At 45.4% G+C, this 22,288-nt stretch overlaps 2 protein-coding genes and 1 long non-coding RNA gene across 3 annotated transcripts; 1 reads left to right on the forward strand and 2 right to left on the reverse strand.

The window, feature by feature from the left end:
* Positions 1-2,247: 2,247 nt before the first annotated feature.
* LOC127599781 (H-2 class II histocompatibility antigen, A-U alpha chain-like) lies at positions 2,248-8,149 on the reverse strand. Its single transcript, XM_052064022.1, has 4 exons — positions 8,000-8,149; positions 4,858-5,106; positions 3,570-3,857; positions 2,248-2,424 (listed from the first exon to the last, which is right to left on the reverse strand). The coding sequence occupies exons 1-4, from the start codon at positions 8,058-8,060 to the stop codon at positions 2,303-2,305; spliced, it is 720 nt and encodes a 239-aa protein (XP_051919982.1). The 5' UTR covers positions 8,061-8,149; the 3' UTR covers positions 2,248-2,302.
* Positions 8,150-8,253: 104 nt separating this feature from the next.
* Positions 8,254-21,547, reverse strand: ctc1 (CTS telomere maintenance complex component 1). Its single transcript, XM_052063608.1, has 24 exons — positions 21,364-21,547; positions 20,925-21,018; positions 20,268-20,358; positions 19,974-20,196; positions 19,638-19,849; positions 18,345-18,474; positions 18,010-18,276; positions 17,825-17,947; positions 15,700-15,929; positions 15,492-15,633; positions 14,325-14,539; positions 13,412-13,575; positions 13,199-13,313; positions 12,743-13,109; positions 12,393-12,482; positions 12,168-12,334; positions 11,963-12,048; positions 11,747-11,882; positions 11,601-11,669; positions 11,377-11,527; positions 9,145-9,200; positions 8,917-9,073; positions 8,732-8,828; positions 8,254-8,438 (listed from the first exon to the last, which is right to left on the reverse strand). The coding sequence occupies exons 1-24, from the start codon at positions 21,421-21,423 to the stop codon at positions 8,353-8,355; spliced, it is 3,528 nt and encodes a 1,175-aa protein (XP_051919568.1). The 5' UTR covers positions 21,424-21,547; the 3' UTR covers positions 8,254-8,352.
* LOC127599895 (uncharacterized) lies at positions 14,414-16,775 on the forward strand. The gene is made up of 2 exons (XR_007962209.1): positions 14,414-14,555; positions 15,585-16,775. It is a non-coding gene; the product is annotated as an uncharacterized LOC127599895 (long non-coding RNA).
* Positions 21,548-22,288: the final 741 nt, after the last annotated feature.

The following is a 22,288-nucleotide window of genomic DNA, read 5'->3' on the forward strand; positions in this document are numbered from 1 at the left end:
ATATTTGATTCAGATTTGTTCTAATTGTATTCAACGTTTATTAAAGTTTATTTTAACCTCTTTTAATACACTTCTACATGGCTACCCATACCTGTCCACGTTTCGGAGCGCCAATCTGTATAAACTACCAAAAAAATCCTTATAAAGAGCAAAAAAATCCTTATAACATACCAAAGCATTGTATATGTCAAAATAACGGCAGAAAAAAAACCCCACGAAATTTTCAATGATATTTATTGTAGATCTTCATAATACAAAGTCTGGTTAATGTCTAATCATCATTCTACTGTGTTCAGAGTCTTATTCCTGTGTTACTTTTTTTCACCAACTCCAAATCCTTTGGAGTAGGTGAAAAAAAAAAAATTCTGAATCCGTATGATTTGTGCGATACGGCCGTATATGCAAGATTCACCACAAAATCTGTATGAACTATGGCTAAACCGTACGAGTTGACAGGTATGGGTACCATTAGTTGCACAAAGCACATCAAGACGGTCCTCGATTTCTTGCCATCTTCGCCTCATCAATTGTGGCAATGGCATCTGTAATCCTTTGCTTTAGGTCAGTACTGTCCCTTTGTTCGATACATGATATCTTTGACATAGCCCCATAGAAAGAAGTCCAAGGGAGTGATATCTGGTGAACAAGGCGGCCAAAGAACTGACCTATCCCTTTCAATCCACCGGTCTGGAAATGTTTGATTGAGGAACCCATGAACATGCAGCCCCCAATGCGGTGGTGCACCATCTTGCTGAAATATAATGGTTGGTTGAAAGTCATTCAGTTGTGGTGCCACATATTCAGTTAAAAGGTCAAGGTAAACATTTGCAGAAATGGATGTCTCATTGAAGAAAATGGACCTATTATTCGATTGCACATGATCCCACACCACACGTTCACCTTTGGGCAGTGTGATAAAAACCCTGTACATTCGGAAGAGTAATTGAATTGGATACATAAGTACAAAAAAACCCCCAGAGAGGACTATCTTTTTAATTTGCCATCTACAAGATGCAAAAAATAAAAATAAATTGGCAAACAAGCATTGGAATCACAAGAATATTGTAATGCCCGTCAGTAGCGGAGAGAAGGATGCTCGCAGTCGCTGACACTATTCACCATTTTTAATCAACAAAATAAGTAATAAACACGCGCATTCAAAGGAGTTGCTGTTAGCCACAACTCACGCCCATGCGCTCCTCACTCAGACTCACTACCGGAGCCAGTATTCTCCCAACCTGGCTCCTCCCCTCCCTATGACATCACACAAAATACAAGCAACAGATATTACAATATGTACAGTGAACCTCAGATAATTGTTGGTTCGTCCTTTGTGCCCCCGCAGTACTGCAAGTTTTTTTTTTTTGCAATACAGTATATGTTTTGAGGTTTTACGGTATCAATGCTAATATTTTTGTTATCTTAGCGTTAAGATCGTGAATTTGTGTCTTTGTAATTAGAAATGTCCAATACCACTTTTTGTCAGTCCAATCAAAACTCGTTTTAGGAACGTCTCTGTTATCGACCAAATCGGATTTCGACCAGAAATTTCGAGAACTTTTTACACTTCAGATTACGACCGAAAATCAGTTTTTGACCAAATTGAGCAATCCCGAATACGCCACTCGACTCCAGTGGGCTTCCTTACATGAGGAAGTGACGCTTCCTTGTGTGATGTTCATTGTGAGCAGACGTGTTTGTTGTGATTTACACAAATCTGACTGATTTTATTTTTGTGTTATTTCTGCATAGTATATTAGCCCCTAATCATGAGCTCATGAAATAGTTTCAGATTTAGAACAAATCCGTTTTTTGAGCAGCCGTCTGGAACAGATTACGGTCGAAAACCGAGGGATGACTATATGAGTACAATATTCATTCTGAGTACTCGCCGATACAGTATCAGTACCTCTGTTTTTATATTTAAAAAAAATTAAAATAAAATTAATTTAATACCATGACAAAATTATGTGAACAAATACATTTCCTTGTTTCACAGATAATATTCATCACAGTATAGCGCCATCTACTACTGAGGAGGACTTACTCAATGCCAGATTTGTTTTGCCTTAGGTATTAGTACAGCAGTTGATATAGGCAGCCTCCACAAGTACCCAATACCTTAAAATAAGGCCAATATCAGACTGTTACCGATATCTGCTGTCGGTACTGGCCCAACCCTAATCATAATGTTTGGTTGTACATTTTGTTGTTTAAAAATTCATCCATATTCTGTAATACACATACTATTTTTTATTCAATCAGGACAAAAAAAAGTGAAGACATAATGGGCGTCAGACAATCAGTTGCATTTGTTTCCTTTGATGAGGAAGAAGGTTCCGGTGGCCACGCCCACAAGTCCCACAGTCAGCCCCAGTGCACAGAAGACGGTGGCTCCGATACCCGGCTGGTTCACCTTCACCGCTGGAAACGGTAAGTTGCGGTTAGCATTAGCATTAAGGCTTGAAGAGGCCTGCTGAAATTAATGGGAATGCAATTGTACGTTCCAGTCCCCATAGGAAAAAACAAAAAAACCCACAATGTTTTTTTTTTAACATAAACCTCAGAATGACACAAATGCAAAGTAGTACCATTTGCTTTTTACATAACCCACACACATGGAAAATAGCTGAATGCTAAAATAAATGAGCATTTATGTTATGGTGCTGTAATACTAACAGATTTAACACAAATGATCCAGCAACACATCTCGACAGATATAATAATAATAATAATCATTCATTCATCTTCCGAGCCGCTTGATCCTCACTAGGGTCGCGGGGGGTGCTGGAGCCTATCCCAGCTGCCTTCGGGCAGTAGGCGGGGGACACCCTGAATCGGTTGCCAGCCAATCGCAGGACACACAGAGACGAACAACCATTCGCACTCACACTCACACCTAGGGACAATTTAGAGCGTTCAATCAGCCTGCCACGCATGTTTTTGGAATGTGGGAGGAAACCGGAGCACCCGGAGAAAACCCACGCAGGCCCGGGGAGAACATGCAAACTCCACACAGGGAGGCCGGAGCTGGAATCGAACCCGGTACCTCTGCACTGTGAAGCCGAAGTGCTAACCACTGGACTACTGGGCCGATAATAATAATAATAATAATAATACATTTTATTTATAAGCGCCCTTCAAGATATAACGGTACCCACAGTCATGTTATTTATCATCTGCATAGAGTGAAATATTAATGCCGCAGTGGTGAACTGAGAGAATGAAACAACTCAATGGACATGTCTTTTTAGTCCCAACCGAGGTGACCAATGCAGGTAAACCAGAAAGAAATAACAGTGGCAACTCATTTGTTTACAATTTTGTCAACAATTTTTTAAATCACGTACACTATTATAAAGTGATTCCCCCCCCCCCTCATTGAAATACAGGGGACAAGAATTTGTGTGGGTTTTTTTTGAGGGGATGGCTGGCACGAATTAATGGCATTGCGTTCATTTCAATGGGGAAAGATGATTGTGATTTCTTACATTGCTGTTGCTTCCCATGGAAAAGCTCTAAGCTGGAAAATTTTGCACGCCGAGCGCTCGCTTGCGATGCTCACTCACTCCAGAAGCTGTTGCGTGGACGCTCCAGGGCCGGATGTTCCACCACGCACGAGTAGATGTCGTCTTGCGCGGGAGTGAAATCCAGTTGGAAGGTCTGGTGGAAGGAGCCATCCTTATCGGGAAAGGCGCTGGTGGCGCGGCTCACTGCGCCCGCCACTCGCTCTCCATTCTTGGTCCAGTGAACTTTGACAGGCGCCGGAAAGAAGCCGCTCACGTGGCATACAAGTGAGTTCTTCTCTCCGAGAGCCACATTGTCTTTCGGGTAGACGATGGGATGGGAGGGAGGATCTGAAAAGACAAATGCATGTGTGTCGGCACCCAATATTTTGTGTGCGTGTGAGTATTTCTCCATGCGCTCAACTTTGTGTTCATGTTTGTGTGTCACAATATTTGTCTGTCCATGCGTGTCTTTTTATGTTTGTTTGTGCCAATATACGTCTTATATCAGCCATGTCCAAAATTCGACCGCGGGCCGGATTTGGCCCGCGGTCGAATTTCATCCGGCCCTCGGCCCCCGTCATAAAATCAGTGCCGTCTGGCCCGCAGGTTGGGCGCAATTGAACACGTGTTGCATTGACTGAGGTCTCGTAGACTGGTGAGTGATGTTTCATAGAGTACTGCTTCCCTCTAGTGGCTAAATGAGTAATAGCATTCACTAAATGAGTAATAGCATTTTGGCACTAGAGGGCAGTAGCACTCTACGAGACATCACTCACGAGTTAACAAGACATCACTCCGTGTTTATATTGACTGATATGTCATATTTCAAATGATCCTTGCAGTTGTGGATATGTGTATTGCTTGTTCATTTCCCTGTTGTTCGAGTCAAAGGTTTTGTGACTATTGAAAAGTCATGGTGATACATTTTATGTTTCAAATCAATCAATTTGCACTCAGGAGACTTCTGTTTAAGAAAAAGTCAAGTGAATAAGCAGGTGCGTGTGATATACCTGTTTCAAATGAACCAAAAGAAATTCTTAAGATTGTTGAAATTAAAATAAAAATGGAAATGTGAAACAGACTGGCTTACTAAAATTTGTTGAACAATATTGTTGTTCAATGTAAAGAATGTCAGCCAAGGTCGGCCCCCCGACATTTTACCGCATAAAATCTGGCCCCCTTGGCAAAAAGTTTGGACACCCCTGTCTTAGATTGTGTGGTTCGGTGTCAATATCTTTGTGCTATATAAATCAGCATGTATTGTATTGTATTGTTTCCATATTTCTGTGTCTCACTGTGTCTGTCACACACGTTCTCTCACACACTCGGGTTGGTGGCGTTGCAGTACCAGATTCTAGTGGCTGATCCTTCAATGCTTTCTGAGTTACGTTGAGGTTTCTTCTGCATATGATTAGATTCTGCATTGCCCACTGAAACGTATCTTTGCCATAGGTGACGTGATCCACAAAGCTGGGCTGTGTATCCACAACCCTGTTGGCGGTGAAATCGGCAACCCATATGTCCTCGTCGTCCAGAGAGAAGTACGCTGCTCCTTCCGTCTCAGAGCAGCCAGTCATTTGGATGTCTGTGTGGATGACTGAGAAGAAGTGACCCATCAAAAATTGTCTTTTCAAGCGCTTAGGCAGCGATACATTTGGATAAACTTTATCGTTTCCCCCGCAAGCCCTGCCACCAACAGCGAAAAAGCACAAGTAATTGACCCCCACCTAAAATGTTTATATTCGTCTTTCATCGGTGCCCTTGAGATATGAGTCACTCAACTTATGACTATTTCTTGAGATACGAGCGCCATATAGTGACGGTGAAACAACTCAACTCGATAATCACCGCTTTGTGGGAAATGGTCAACAGTTGTTTCAAAAAGAGGCTTCAAGCTGTTCCACTCGCAATTGAAGTTTAAGCAACAAATAAATATGAATCATACCTTGTGTATGTGAAACCACTACATAGTTTAGACTTTCAGTCCGTTAGGTTTATGCTCATAATTAGCGTCTCCTGTATTCATTCATTCATTCATTCATCTTCCGAAGCGCTTGATACTCACAAGGGTCGCGGGGGGTGCTGGAGCCTATCCCAGCTGTCTTCGGGCAGTAGGCGGGGGACACCCTGAGTCGGTTGTCAGCCAATCGCAGGGCACACAGAGACGAACAACCATCCACGCTCACACTCACACATAGGGACAATTTAGAGCGTCCAATCAGCCTCCCATGAATGTTTTTGGAATGTGGGAGGAAACCGGAGCACCCGGAGAAAACCCACGCAGGCCCGGGGAGAACATGCAAACTCGCGTCTCCTGTAACCTATATATATATTGCGCGTCGTCCCGCACGCGGTCTGTCCTTCCGTCTGTCCCTTTTCAAAACGTACCTACTTCACCGCGCCGCTGCGCGCCGCCACTGCGCCGCTCAGGCAGTGGCTCACTACGATCGCGCGGGCATCTTAGCGAAAAAATGTTGTCTACCCACAAGCATTGCAATGAAATTGTTAGTTATTTAGTAGAGCTAAACATCTCTTTATTTTCGCGATAAGCAATGAAGATGAACAAAAAGTTGAACCAAGCAACAACACTTTTGTGGGCCGAAGGCCCATCTTACCAGCCTTCCGCAGGAACTAGCTGATGAGCCGCCCGCAGGGTGGCGAACCAGCTAGTGTTCTATAATCCTTTTAGCAAGGGTTGGGGTGAGGGACAGAAATGAACAGAAATAGCCAACATGGGGACAAAGGAACAAGCCTCAGTCATCTTCTTTATCTGAGGGGAAGAACAAGTAATATTCATGATATACTGATGAGATAAGAGGCGTTTAGGCAGTTCGGTCTATCTGCCTGTGGCCAAGCCAAGCACTACAGATAATGGCCATTCTGTGGAGCCCTCAGGGGACATAGAAGGAAAAACAACATCTTTGCAATTCCCTCGCAAAGATTGCAGGATATCGCAAACTTTGTTTTTTTTTTTTAATGGCGTCGATGTACTTCAGGTCATCGTCCTGGTAACTGAAAACAACAAACATGGCATGTTTTCACTTGTTTGCCGAGTTTCATTGAATTTTACTTGGATAATTGGCTTGAAATACAAAGACGTGAAATCTGTTGTTGATTCTCATCCATGAGTCCCTCCTTCCCCAAAGTAGAGTCCGTCTCTCAATCAGCCGTGCATGAGAGTGAAGCTGACATTAGCCGAGCTGACCCGGAAGTACCAAATCGCGCATAAAAAAAAAAGCGTCCCCTTACAAATAAAAAAAAGATTGCGATATCTCGCAAACTTTGCAAGCGAATGCGAAGTTTTTTTTCTTAATCTATGTCCCCTTGGCAGGGGTGCCCAAACTTTTTGGAACGAAGATAGACTTTTCGATCAACCAACCTCCCGCGATAGACCCGTTACCGCGCACACGCATGCACGTACACACGCGTGCCATGATGAGCGACAGCCTGACAACGGAGGCATGCGACGAACCTTTGCAGCCTGTTAACTATTGTAGCTCACACGTACTGTTTAAAGTGCTTCCCTGGGCCCTCTACATTCCTATTCTTTGCCCGTGCCCTCGGTAAATTGTACATGAAACAAACTGAATGAGAATAATGAGAAAAGATATAGCGCAACAGTTCTGGTCGCAAGCTGCAATTGCAGACTGCTGAGCGCTAACAACTTCCGGTGACGCAGGTTAAAGATTTAGCGGCTATATTTTATTTTTTTTAAATTCTTTTTTATGAAAATGAGACAGGATGGTTAGGGTGCAGTAGACATTAACACAAAAAATATATTATTAACGTGCACAAAGACACACAAATGGTTTAGTTTTTTTTCTCCTCTACACCCCTTCGGATCGACTTGGGACCAGGCCGCGATCTCCCGGTCGATCGCGATTGACGAAATGGGCACTTGTGACTTGGGGGGGGGGGGCTCCGTACCATTCAATTGATGCAGTGTGACCAAAAATAAATAAAAATAACTTTCCTACTTTATAAAGTGCAAAATATAAAATTAATGAACATTTTAAGAAAAAAAAAGTTGTCCGTTTTTACAAACTGCCCCTTTAAATTTGTATTTCTTCTTAATTATTAATACGCACACTGGAAGTTTTTATATCCGCCTATTCGTCTCCTGGCCGCGTAACTTCGCTCAGGAGCCAACACGTAAAAAATTAACTCATGCATACCCTGGGGGAGAGAAAACATTAAAATCAATCAAAATAATCATTGATTAAAAAAAAAAACAAACAAAAAAAGCAACATGCAAAACTTAAACTAATGCGCACCTCGGGGGAATTAATCAAAATAACCACTCATTTTAAAAAATACGTCCAATACTTCCGTACATTTCAGACTGGAAAATGATTTTTGATACTTGAAAACAGCAAGTGTCAGAAACCGAAAGTTAAACTCTAAAAGCTTGATTTAAGTTTCTATCAAAGGTATTTCTTGTTAAGATAGTTGTACTCGAGTGTTGCTTTCAGGTCGCTAGCTACATTTACCGTCTGCCGCGGCGTCGCCACAACGGAGTAAGAGGACGAGAAAGACCAGCAGCGTCTTCATCTTGTTGACTTGAAGCTTCTGCCGCACTCGGTTAGACTTGACCGACAGCTCCAGAGCAGAAGTAGATTTTTGAGCCAATCACAATGCAGAGAATTGCTGATGTCATCAGTATCTAGGAAAGCCAATCTCCAAATTTCCAAGTTGATTTATTTATTTTTTTTTGTGAGTGGAGAGAAAAAAAAGCACTCAGAGCTTGTTTCACTTCACTTTATTAAACATTTGCAAACATCACGTGACTTTCTGTTTTGTTGGCTGTTGCCACGCAGAGCAAGCAATGACAAATTGACATTGCTCAGTGAATTTGTAGACAGGTGAGCTTGAGGGGGGGCGCCATTCTTGTTAGGAAGTCCCTCTTGCCACGTCTCAACATTTTGACCTCTGAAACAAACCGCTGTGCTGATCCATCGGGTGACACATTCAGCCATTTTGTGTGTTTGAGTTCATCTTTGTGTCTATCGACGTGTTTTGTGTGTCTGAGTTTGTGTTTATGTATTATGCGTGTATCTCCATGTATGTGTTTTTGTGTATGCACGACATGTTTGTGAGTGAGTATGCGTCTGTGTCTTGTTCTTGTGTGAGGTTGTGTGTGAGAGTAATGCACCCGCGTTAGTCTGTAAGTCCCGTGTGTGCGTGTGTGTGTGTGTGTGTGTGTCTGGTTTTGTGTGTGTTACCTTCTTTGGCCTGGTTGTCAATGTTGCAGGTCAGAAACAACGAGTTGACGCCTTCCGCGCACAACAACAGGAAGTCAAGGAGCCTGTCGTCGCACGCCTGCAAGGAAGAAGCGGGAAGCGTTTTACTGACGAGCGGCCAATCGCCGTCGTCGATGGGGCGGCGGGAGGCAAGGGTTGGACTCGACCTGGCTTAGCCCGCGGGGGTACACTTGGATGTGTCCTCTGGCCTTCACTGCCCTTTGAAGCCCCTCCCACTGGGGACAATTCAGTCCCAGCAGCTGGCGCACGAGCGCCCCGGTGAACTGGATGTGAGCTTGGCCTGTGCCGTCCTCCATGACCAACCTGGCCGCCAGCATCATCTTCATCATCATCATCATCAAGGTAAGCAGTCGCCGATCACGTGGCACACTTACTTGACGGTGCAGTCAAAGACCACCGAGGGTGAGCGACACTGCGCACTGCAAGATGACTAGGAGTGAAAAAAAGAGAGCGAGGACCACACTTTGAGAGATCGATTAACCCCCCCGTTGCCCCCCCACCCCAACAATTTGATATTTTTTTTTCAAACTTCAAAAAGACGCTGATAAATAGCCAGTATACACTTACAACGAAAAATAGGGGGAAAGGGCTAAAGAATCCTGACGAAACTGGGGCTATATAAAAGAAATTGGAAAATATGCAAAGCTGTGAGTGCCAAACCGCAAGTACACCGGGTCGACTGTAGTTTTTTTTTTTTCATCAGTAAATGGAGACGCCCTGCAATTGGCTGGCAACCGGTTCAGGGTGCCCCCCACCTACTGCCTGAAGACAGTTGGGATAGGCTCCAGCATCACCGCTGACCCTTGTGAGGATAAAGCAGATCGGAAATGGATGGATGGATAAATGCAGACGTGGCTTAGTTACGTTTATACCGGGTCTCATACTGCTACATACAACAACACGAGTCAAACATAGTTCCTCAATTCTATTAACATTTGAGGTGACTTGATTGGTGAGGAAAAAGAAAGCACAAAATTAGTTCTTACATTTAATGGTGGTGCGCTGTTTTTTTTTTTTTTGTGCCATCCTTGAATGGTAATTTATGCGCAAGAGAGCCCTTTGCACAATAAACAAATAAATCAGAGGACAGTGGATCTTTTATCCATCAATTGAGAATTGTGTTATCCATCCATTTTCTAATCCGCTTATCCTCACCAGGGTCGCGGCTGTGATGGAGTCCCTCCCAGCTGTCTTCAGGCAGGAGGCGGGGGACACCCTGAACCGGTTGCCAGCCAATCGCAGGGCACACACAGAACCGAACAACCATTCACGGTCACAATCACCCCTCGGGGAAAATTTTGAATGTTCCATTAGCCTGCCATGCATGATGAAATATATTAAGATCACATATTCTTCCACATTAAAAGTGACAAATTTTGTTCATGCACCTGGTTTGGAAGTTGAAGTTGCTCATCCCTGCACCCCCACCCCCCCAAAAAAATGCTATTGAGCACAACACGAAGCTTTGCGGACGTTGTATCGGTCTGTCGTGGTGAAGAAGGAGCTGAGCCAAAGGGCGAAGCTCTCAATTTACCGGTCGATCTACGTTCCAACCCTCATCTATGGTCACGAGCTATGGGTCGTGACCGAAAGAACGAGATCCCGGATACAAGCGGCCGAAATGAGTTTTCTCCGCAGGGTGTCCGGGCTCTCCCTTAGAGATAAGGTGAGAAGCTCGGTCATCCGGGAGGGGCTCAGAGTCGAGCCGCTTCTCCTCCATATCGAGAGGAGCCAGATGAGGTGGCTTGGGCATCTGATTCGGATGCCTCCTGAGCGCCTCCCCGGTGAGGTGTTCCGGTCATGTCCCACCGGGAGGAGACCCCGAGGAAGACCCAGGACACGCTGGAGAGACTATGTCACCCAGCTTGCCTGGGAACGACTCGGGATCCCCTTGGGAGAGCTGGACGAAGTAGCTAGGGAGAGGGAAGTCTGGACTTCCCTGCTAAAGCTGTTGCCCCCGCCACCCGGCCCCGGATAAGCGCTAGAAGATGGATGGATGGATGGATGGATGGATGGACGAAGCTCCTCCACTCACTTCAAAGCAATACTTTTATTTTAGACAGTAGTGTGGGATCTCCACAAATATAGTATAGAATAACAGCGCCCCCCCACCAAAAAAAAAAAAACAGTTGTACTCTAGGTGAATCCACCAGTCCGAATAGGCAAGCTGACACTGTGTGCATTTGTTTATCGGCTACGTGCCCTGTATTTGTATTCCTCATGTATTCTCCACAGCACGAATGTGTGGACGCAAACTCTGCTTGTGGCTTTGTGACTCTGATCGTGTAGCGCCCAGCGCACGGAAGCGACCCATGGGCAGCAGTCTGACGTTTGATATCTGACATCTCAAACTGCTTTAAACAACAAAGCATATCAGGGAAAAGTGGTTAGGACTGCATGACTGTCCGTGTTTTATGTTGTGTTTATTATTTGACTTTATGTTCACTGTTTTGTTACGCGCTTTGTTACAGCTGCAGCTGTTGTGAAAGCTCCATTAAAAATCAGCATGTATTGTATTGACGTTTCCACTTTGCCCTACAAGACGGCAATAAATGCCACACACACTATGCCCTCCGGTCCTTGTGTGTGTGTATAGGTGTGTGTACCTGTGTGTACACACTGCCACACTCAAAGCAGTTCCACTGCAGCTGCATGAAGAGGAAACACACCACGTGTCCCTTGACTCGGCCCACGGTGCGGCTGCGCTGTGTCCACAGGGCCAGGTGCATGATGGGAGCGGGTGGGCGGTCCCCCAACCTACAGTAAAACAAGTCTAAGTGAGGCGGGTGCGTGCCGGAGATGACCTTTGAAATCGGATGCTTGCCGATACCTCTCATCTCGAACCCGCAACACTGCTACCCAGCTGACCGCTATGTTACTGCAATACACGCGTCCTGACCTGATAAACACACACGAGTAGTAACAGACATCGTGTGTGTGTGTGTGTGTGTGTCTCTCTTTCTGAGTGTAAGTTACCTGGATACCCTCCTGCGGAAAGCAGACATCAACAGTGTGTTTCCCGGTAACAGGCCAGGCGGGTACTGGTTACGGTTGAAGTTCAGGAAGACATGGAGGCTCCGTCCACTTTGGTCACACACTGTAAGACGCACACCTACACACACAAACCCAGTCCGTGAAGTGCTTTCTTTTGTCAAACGCGTGTGTGTTTGTGTGTGTGAGAGAGACACACACCAATGTTTGCTTGTCCAGCATCCCTGGTACTGTCATTTAGATTGATTCGGTCTGAGACAAAACCCTGAAAAGACACCACATCGGCACTGTATGCACACACACACACACACACACACACACACACACACACACACACGGATCAACTTTGATTTATCGATCGATGCGTCCTGCGACGATGACATTGAACACCGAGCGCCGCCACCACCTGCCGTCTAGAACCTGCGACACCGTGGACAGCGCGGGGCACGCGCTGCAGTGGCATGCGTGTGCAAGGAGTTGGGTTAGCGTGTGGAACTTCCAATCGGGCTGGACTGGCAGGGTGACGTCCTGGCCCCATCGAGGGCCGGCGTCGGCCGCCAGAACGCTGACGTCCTGACGGAGAGCCGACAATGAGCGGACAGGCGCGGCGATGAATCGGTGGAATACGTACGTGCGTGCCGCTTGCCACCAGTCTGTAGACGCGTCCCGGCTGCAGGAGAGGAAACCAGCGAGCCGACGCGCCGGAACACAACAGGGTCACCTGCGCACACACACGTGGATCATTTGAATCCTAATGTACAGGTTTCTCTGCGTGAGTGTATGTGTGTGTGTGTGGTCTTTCCAATTGTCTCTCTCCTTGAATGCGTCGCTATATGTGTGCGAGTCTCCCAAACATGTGTATGTTTGTGAGTGTGTGTGCACACACACACACACACACACGCGCACACACACACACACACCCACGCACACACGAATGTGTGTAACATTGCTGATTGCTGAAGCCCTTTGTGAACCTCTTACCTTTTTCTCATTGCCTGTCTCAAAGTCTTTCATTGGCCTGTTTTTGGGGTCCCGCCCCCAGGCCTTCACCGGCCCAATCACAGTCGCTGTGACGGAAAAAGATGCCTCTGCATCCTCCCGCCACATCACGCCGGTCTTCTGCTCCACCCGAAGGACCACCGAGACACAGGTTGGCGCTGTAACAGGCGAAAGCCGCAAAGGTCGCGAGGGCTCTCGGTCCTCGGCCGTTTCTCTTCGCTTCCTCGCCACAGTTTCCTTCTCCTCTTCTTCTTCCCGCGATTCCTCCCCTTTGTCACGCAGGTGTATTTCCATGGCAACGGATGGACTCAAAATGTGGATGCTCTCTTGGGAGAACTGGAGGTAAATGCTGTTTCACACACACAAACACACACACGATCAGAAACCACAACTGTAGCCTGTGTGTGTGTGTGTGTGTGTGTGTGTGTGCGCGTGAACCTGCAGTGTTTGTATGTGATGAACTTATGCTTATTCAGGTGTTGGTAGGAGGGGAAATCTGATTGGAGGAAACGCTCCGTTACCATGGTGAACTGCTGGACACACACAAGACAACCTGAACATGAACACACACACACACGCACACACACACACACGCACGAAAAGGAGTAAACAGAGGTTGTACTTGCTGTCTATCAGCGTGTGCGTGTGTACCTATCCAAGCAGTATTGAAAGCCGCGCTGTGGCCCGCCGGCTTTTCCTGGGTCGTTTCCGTGATGACGCAGGCGATGGCTCCCGTGCGGTCTCTCAGCTGCAGCGTATGTAGGGACGCACCTGACGGTAGTTCCAGTACTCCCACAAGCAGGAGGGGGCGCTGTCTGTTGCCCAGTAGGTGAGAAGCACATATTTTGAATTACAAAATAAGATTTTGTATCTCCATTTGACATTTTTTCCCAATTTTCAAGGTTCAAACCCACACAAATGTTCCTCCACCTTTTGCATATTAAGATTTTATACCATAGGCATGTTTTCCTCATTTTATTTTGTAGGCCCCAGCTCCATTTTTGCAAAATATTCAGTTTTTTGGTATATTGTGGAAAAAAAATTTTTTATCACAAAGCGGCACACTGATTGACTGATTAGCACATCCGCCTCTCAGCGGAGAGGTCATGGGTTCAAATCCAGCTTTGGCCTTCCTGTGTGAAGTTTGCATGTTCTCCCTGTGCCTGCGTGGGTTTTCTCCGGGTACTCTGTTTCCTCCCAAGTTCCAAACCAAAAACATGCATGGCAGGTTGACTGAGTGTAAAATGAATGGATGGATGGCATTAAAGACTACAGTACTCCCCCCCCCCCGTCATTGTATTAAAAAAACTGTGCCTGGATGGGTTTTCTCCGGGTACTCCTTTTTCCTCCCACATGCCAAAAGCATGCACGGTAGGTTAGTTGAAAACTCAAAATTGTCCTTAGGTGCGATTGTGAATGTCTAATTGTCTATGTGTGCCTTGCGATTGGCTGGCAACCAGTTCAGGGTGCCCCCCTGCTACTTTTCATTCAAATTTGATTTTTACCTTTTCACATTTTGTTAAAAAAAATTAAAAAGCCAAACTCATGCGTGCTGGAGGCTTACCTGAGCGTCTCTCCAGGCTGCAGCTTGTGCTTTGGGTCCGACCTCAAAGTTCTGCTTGACCAGGCCAGGGCGGCGTTCATCTGGGCTCGGGTCAGACCACCTCCATCGGGTGGCAGCAGAGAGCTGAGACACAAGGAAGCCCAGCAGTCCTCCTGAAGGGAGTCGCTGAGCTCTGACAGGCTGACATATTGGAGCTGCACCGAGTCACCGTCGTACTGGAGAGATACACAGGTACAAACCCAGACACAATTGGTGAAAATCTGCAGCTGACAGAGTGCATATTATAAATACATTATCTATCTGTCCATACATTATCATGCTTGCACCCCTCCCACAAACTTTAATAATAAACTTATTAAAGCTCATCTTTCAACATGTGACATGAATTTGATTACAAAAAAAATGCGATCATGAAATGTATTGAAAATAGTGTACATTTTCATTGCCGGAATATAAGACGGTGTTTTTTGCATTGAAATTTTACTGAAATTTTTACATTATACCCATGTACGACGCTAGATGGCGCCAGATATCATTGAAGCGAATGCTGAACTTGACTCCCCAGGCCAAAGTGAACCCGTCATGAAGAATAAAAATAAATACTGTATAGCAGTAGCACGAAGAAGAAAAATAAAAATAGCGGTAAGAAAGAAAAGAAAGTAATAGAAGAGATGACAGAAAATGGAAAAACGTAGCAACAAAACAATCTGGAGAAAAGTGGGTCAAAGATCGGTCAGGTTAACCGGCAGCTGAGGAGAAGTTATGATGTAATTTACATTTCAAAAATCAGAAGCCATTCATTTACAAATGTGATTGCACTTTAGTTTACATATTTAAATGTTCAGATATTAAGATTTGAATGCAGCAAAATATCCTGCTTTTTCTCTAAAATATACTGTTATAATCATTTGTTTCAGATGAACTGTAATTATGTGTATGAAAATTAATTTGGTGTTCAAAAAGTCTTTTTTGAAACTTGAGTTTTGAAAAAGAGGGGGTCGTCTTATAATCAGGGCCGTCTTATATTCGGGCCAATACAGTATATTCTGAGATGGCAGTATTGCATGTTAACAGTTTAGTATATGCAAAAAACACCACACAAACACACACACACACACAAGAAAAAAGATGGCTAGTGATGTAGTGCTGTTGCTGTGGAGGGTCTACCTGTGTCAGCGGACAAGTGTGAGGCTTGTCCAACATCTCAGCATAGATGTCTCTTCTGCTTCGTTGTCCTTGTCCAAACGCAACCTCCATCAGTTTCCACGACAACAGGCACGTGCACTGTGGCGACGTACTGGGGAGCAAGCTGAGACGGAGTCATGAGTTATCATGTGGATGCTAATCCAACCCACCGCCCTCCTTCCCCTTTTACCTGTGTCGAAGCTGTGAGCAAAGGTGGCACGTCCACAGGTACTGGGACACATCCGGGTTCCTCTCTACCAGTAACCTCTGCAACACGCCGTCGTCAGGGCAATTGCGGTCCGAGTCCGAGGCTAGAACGGCGCTAAACTTTGTCACCGTCACAGTGGAGCGCAGGCAAGTGCAAAGCATGCTGGGCGGGAAGTCCGGACACGGCTGGTACAGGAAGTGAATGTGATGGAGCTGGATTGGGACGGTAACATGGATCCTTTTTGTTTAATTATCACGCTAAAATCAATGCATCAAGCAAGCACTTTTTAAATAAGATTTTTAATTTCTCAATTTTTCTATAAGGCACTGTGAAAAATGGCAGATATCTTGAATCATGAACAAATAAATTGGATTCTAAAGCAGTATTGGGCAGGTAACGGAAGGAAGCCAGAAAAATAGATTGAAGGAAGAAATGAAAGAAAAAAGAAAACAAGTCTGAGGTAAAAGAAAGGTGGCAAGGAAGGAAGGGAGGAAGAAAGGAAGGAATGAGGAAAAAAGCAGAAAAGTATGTTAAACGATGGGCAGAAAGATGGAAGGGTGCATGAATAACAAGTGGGTCTAGGCGTCGGAAGGCCGGAGAGAAAAAGGTCAGAAGGAAACGTCTGAAGTCAAGAAAAGGCTAAGAACAAAAGGAAGGAAGGGAAAAAAATAGTGTGAGCAAACAAAAGATGGAAGTGGGCAGCATGAATAAAAAACAAGTGTGACGGAGGGAAGAAGAGTAGAGAAGTAGGTTCAAGCGGAGGAAGGAAGGATGTAGGCATGCATGGATACCAAGCAGGTCAAAGAGGAAGGAAGCAATGCAAAAAAACGTAGGAGAAGGAAGCATGCAAAATGCTGGTGATCCTGATGGATGGAAGGAAGGAAGGAAGGAAGGAAGGAAGGAAGGAAGGAAGGAAGGAAGGAAGGAAGGAAGGAAGGAAGGAAGGAAGGAAGGAAGGAAAGGTTCCAAAGATAAAGGAAGGAAGGAAGGAAGGAAGGAAAGGTTCCAAAGATAAAGGAAGGAATGCAAAAAAACGTAGGCGAAGGAAGCATGCAAAATGCTGGTGATCCTGATGGATGGAAGGAAGGAAGGAAGGAAGGAAGGAAGGCAAAAAAACGTAGGCGAAGGAAGCATGCAAAATGCTGGTGATCCTGAAGGAAGGAAGGAAGGAAGGAAGGAAGGAAGGAAGGAAGGAAGGAAGGAAGGAAGGAAGGAAGGAAGGAAGGAAGGAAGGAAGGAAGGAAGGAAGGAAGGAAGGAAGGAAGGAAGGAAGGAAGGAAGGAAAAAGTTAACCCAAACTCAGATGGGCAAAATGCAAGGTGATCCTGAAGGAAGGAAGAAAAAAGTTAACCCAAACTCAGATGGGCAAAATGCAAGGTGATCCTGAAGGAAGGAAGGAAGGAAGGAAGGAAGGAAGGAAGGAAGGAAGGAAAGGTTCCAAAGATAAAGGAAGGAATGCAAAAAAAACGTAGGAGAAGGAAGCATGCAAAATGCTGGTGATCCTGATGGAAGGAAGGAAGGAAGGAAGGAAGGAAGGAAGGAAGGAAGGAAGGAAGGAAGGAAGGAAGGAAGGAAGGAAGGAAGGAAGGAAGGAAGGAAGGAAGGAAGGAAGGAAGGAAGGAAGGAAGGAAGGAAAGAAGGAAAAAGTTAACCCAAACTCAGATGGGCAAAATGCAAGGTGATCCTGAAGGAAGGAAGGAAGGAAGAAAAAAGTTAACCCAAACTCAGATGGGCAAAATGCAAGGTGATCCTGAAGGAAGGGAGGGAGGAAGGAAGGAAGGAAGGAAGGAAGGAAAGGTTCCAAAGATAAAGGAAGGAATGCAAAAAAAACGTAGGAGAAGGAAGCATGCAAAATGCTGGTGATCCTGATGGAAGGAAGGAAGGAAGGAAGGAAGGAAGGAAGGAAGGAAGGAAGGAAGGAAGGAAGGAAGGAAGGAAGGAAGGAAGGAAGGAAAGAAGGAAAAAGTTAACCCAAACTCAGATGGGCAAAATGCAAGGTGATCCTGAAGGAAGGAAGGAAGGAAGGAAGGAGGGAAGGAGGAAAGGAAGGAAGGAAGGAAGGAAGGAAAAAGTTAACCCAAACCCAGATGGGCTAACACGATCTCACCGCCAGCGCGTCGCCAACTCGCAGCTTCCTCTTCAACTCGGGCTGATAGGCCAGGCACAGTCCTAGCTTCCTGTCCATCACGTAAAGCCCCGCCCCCGCGCTCACCACCTCTGTGACTGTCCCCTAACAACAGAAAAGAGCGGCATGAGTAGAGGCATACACAAAGAACTGGTAGCGCTTCTCACCTGGTAGCTGATGACCTGAGACTCTTTGCCGTCCGGTTCGCCCTCGCATCTCCTGGGCTCTGACTTTGGCGGCAAGGGAGCTGGGTCCGGTGGCGTGTCCTCCTCCGGCGGGCGCCGTCGATCGTGCGTCTTGTGTATTTCGGAGTGATCGGTCACGCACAGGATGCTCTTCTCTCCCCATGGTCGTAGGACGCACACGCGCAACGCTGTCACGCACACGGACTCGCCCAAAGACACGCACTGCCCCCACCACAGCTTGCTGTTTTTCTACGCACACATCACAAGCAAAAGTTCAAAACACAGAGACGACGGTTCATGTGTGTGTCTGTGTGTACCTTGACCAGGACGGGTAGTGTGTGCATCTCGTCTGACAGTGTCAAGAAGAAGAAGGAAGTTCCTGAGATCACCAGCAGGGGGCAGACAGAAGTCACCTGTCCGAAAATGGACAGACGTAGTCCTGGCACCCTGACAGACAGATACGAATTCAGATGGAACTAAAACTGGAGCCTACCCCAGCCATCTTCGGGCAGTAGTCGGGGAACACCTTGAACCGATTGCCAGCCAATCACGGTGCATACAAAGATGAAAAACCATCCACACTCACACCTGGGGACAATTTAGAACAGCATGTCCAAAGTCCGGCCCGGGGGCCAAATCCGGCCCGCGGTCGAATTTCATCCGGCCCTTGGCCCCTGTCATAAAATCAGTGCCGTCTGGCCCGCAGGTTGGTCGCAATGGAACACGTGTTGCATTGACTGAGGTCTCGTAGACTGGTGAGTGATGTTTCATAGAGTACTGCTTCCCTCTAGTGGCTAAATGAGTAATAGCATTCACTAAATGAGTAATAGCATTTAGACACTAGAGGGCAGTAGCACTCTACGAGACATCACTCACGAGTTAACAAAACATCACTCCGTGTTTATATTGACTGATATGTCATATTTCAAATGATCCTTGCAGTTGTGGATATGTGTATTGCTTGTTCATTTCCCTGTTGTTCGAGTCAAAGGTTTTGTGACTATTGAAAAGTCACGGTGATACATTTTATGTTTCAAATCAATCAATTTGCACTCAGGAGATTTCTGTTTAAGAAAAAGTCAAGTGAATAAGCAGTTGCATGTGATATACCTGTTTCAAATGAACCAAAAGAAATTCTTAAGATTGTTGAAATTAAAATAAAAATGGAAATGTGAAACAGACTGGCTTACTAAAATTTGTTGAACAATATTGTTGTTCAATGTAAAGAATGTCAGCCAAGGTCGGCCCCCCGACATTTTACCACATAAAATCTAGCCCCCTTCACAAAAAGTTTGGACACCCCTGCCATAAAACAAAGACCACGTGCAACTTCCGGCAACCCCCAACCATGCTCCAATGTCAAACACCTCCCAGCGACTAACAAGCAATAACTGGCCTTACTGTTTGACGCCAAACAACGCAGATTTAATGAGTGAGGTAACCGCCCCGGTAATAACGTAATAAATAATACGGCAGATAGGAAAGGAGTCATTGGTAGCGTAACATGTTGTGACATACACTCCAGTATCCTCACACCTCCCGATACATTTTCCCAAAATGACGTTTAATATCGTGTGGTGAGTTCGTAATGATCTGAAAGTGTGACACACCTGTCGTGGATTAAGGCCGCAGCCTCTCCGATGGCGACGGGATTGGAGGACAACTTCTGTGCAGGACCAGGACACAGCAGAACAGGAGAGCCAATCACCTCCACATAGCCTGGGGCTTCTGGCTGCGCTTGCCCAGAGGCATCGTGGGGGATGTAGTGCCAGGAGGGGAGAAAGATGAGACGACCCATCCACAGAGGTGAGGGGGACAGAACCTAGACAGGCAAACGTCATTTCCAGAGTGCTACAGAAAATGGACGGATGGATGGATGGATGCGCTTACTCAGAAAAGTCAAACTGAATTATTTCCTGCGCCACAATCTCTGGCAAAATGGTTACCTCACATCGAATACTGCCGCTGCGGTCCGTCAGTGTCCAGTCTCCGTCACGGCCGTGCGTCAGGCGGCCCATCAGCAGGAGGTGCGCCCGGGGTAGAGTCCGCTGGCCCGGCAGCAGCGCCGTGGCTTCCTCGGCTGATGCCCGTTCCTCACTGGTGCTCCACGACAGATTACTGACGCACGCCAGCCGCTGATGAGAAAGAAGCTCGGAGATGCACACCGGCCTAGAGAGCAGAAAGCCAAAGTAAGCGATGCATCTCAACGATTGCGGATGCACCGGGATGGCACGTCTTGCCTGTAGCTGAGGGGCAGCGAGCATGTGTTGGACATCTTTCCACGTATCCTCTTGAGCAGAGTTGCACTCAGGTGAGACACACCCTCATCAGCTGCAAATCACGGGGAGGACATTCTAACTGAATTTGATAAGTGTAACAAATTTATTTACACACACACACATACATACATTGGGATACATCTTTCAGCTGTATCCCCCTGCCCTATTTTCCACTTTCACAGTGTCATGCTTAACTGTTAACAATTGACCTTTCTATATATTATTTTGCACTACAATTTATTTTGAATAAAGAGTTGTTAGATTTAGTTAGCACCTTCTTTTAGTTGCAAATGAATCCGAAAGCGGAGTGAGTTTTCTGTGTGTTATTTTGAATTTAAATTCTCTATATTGCAGAGTGACTGCTCTGCCCTTTGGTAGAAATCAACTAAAGGTATTTCTTGATCTGTCATTGGTTTCATAGAAATTGTATGTCTCAAAAGCAGGAGTGGTATTAGTCACTAGATATTGGTGAGCACTCAAGAGTTGAGTACTTCTGCTGGGATTAGTCTAAAAACAAGTAGTATATATGTGTGTACGTATATATGTGTAGTGTGTGTGTATCTATGTGCTTTATGCACCGGTATGTAGAGAGAGAGAGAGAGAGAGAGATCGACTCACCCGTCTGGCAGCAGGGCGCCCCCTGTGGGCCAGTTTTCAAAGGCCACAAGTGCTCTCTAACGAAATGAAATAGTTCTTCTAACCACCTGACTTCCTGTAGACGACATTCAACATTAGGGAAGGTTTTACAGTTGAGAACATGACCAAAGTTAATTGACTGTTTTACTTAATGGTGAAGCAACAATTCAACTTGGTATATCGCGTAAATGTACGTCGTGTAGTCACACGAAAACACTTGGCAAACACATTCGGGGCTTTACATCGATCACATGTGAACTGGGTAAACTGTTTGAATCGGAGTCAAAACGATTGATCGTGAGGGTCGGAAAGGTCTAATTTTGATCGAGTCAATGCCCAGAGAATGAAAAGATGTGGGATGTACGTCAATATTCGCAAGCACAAAATACACATTTTAATGCTGAGACTTGGTGATACTGACGGCTTCAGTCTGCGGATTAAACTGATCCCTGAACAGCTGCACGGGGTCCATGTCATCCATAAACTGTATAATCTTTTTCTAAAAACAAATAAATTTTAATAAGTGCGACGAGGATCGCCGGCAGTATAAACATCGCGCATCCTGGACGACTAAGGCAGCTGCTGAGGCTCAAACATCACGCATTGCTGCCTTTGTTCACTCCACTGAGCATTACGTCAGGTTGCGTGACATTTTTAAGCCGTTTTCCCTTATGCCTAAAATGATTACATTTTCTCTCATATTAGGTAAAGATAAACCACAAACAAATAATAGTTCCATATTCCTAGCATAATACAACCTAAATAAATTAATAGTTATTTGTGCAAACATCACCATCACCAACACGAAAACACAGGTGCCTAAACGTTCATCAAAACCTATGCAATTTTTATGCCTAAAATGTATCTTTTATCACTTTCCGCCACTCTAAAGTACATATTAACACTGTGCTTTTATACTGTAAAAGAAAAAAAATAAATGTTGATATGGATTATACATAACCATAGAAAAAGTTTAATTCAAAATGTTCGTAAAAATCTATTGCAAATGCATTACACTGGACGAAAATACAACTGAATTGTACTTGATGAATGTACATTTCTTGAAAAAAATATACTGTGACAAGCTTCATTCAGATTTTATTACATTTTAAACATTTTGTAAATTGTATTTGTGTTTATTTCAGTGATTTTTGTCATTCCACGAGAGTCTGTGTATCATTGGGTACTGATACCACACTTGAGAATCATTCATTCATTCATCTTCCAAACCGCATTATCCTCACGAGGGTCCCGGGGGGTGCTGGAACCTATCCCAGCTGTCTTTGGGTAGTAGGCAGGGGACACCCCGAATCCGTTGCCAGCCAATCGCAGGGCACACAGAGACG

The sequence above is a fragment of the Hippocampus zosterae genome, chromosome 1 (assembly GCF_025434085.1).
Source record: "Hippocampus zosterae strain Florida chromosome 1, ASM2543408v3, whole genome shotgun sequence".
In the NCBI taxonomy this organism is placed as follows: domain Eukaryota; kingdom Metazoa; phylum Chordata; class Actinopteri; order Syngnathiformes; family Syngnathidae; genus Hippocampus; species Hippocampus zosterae.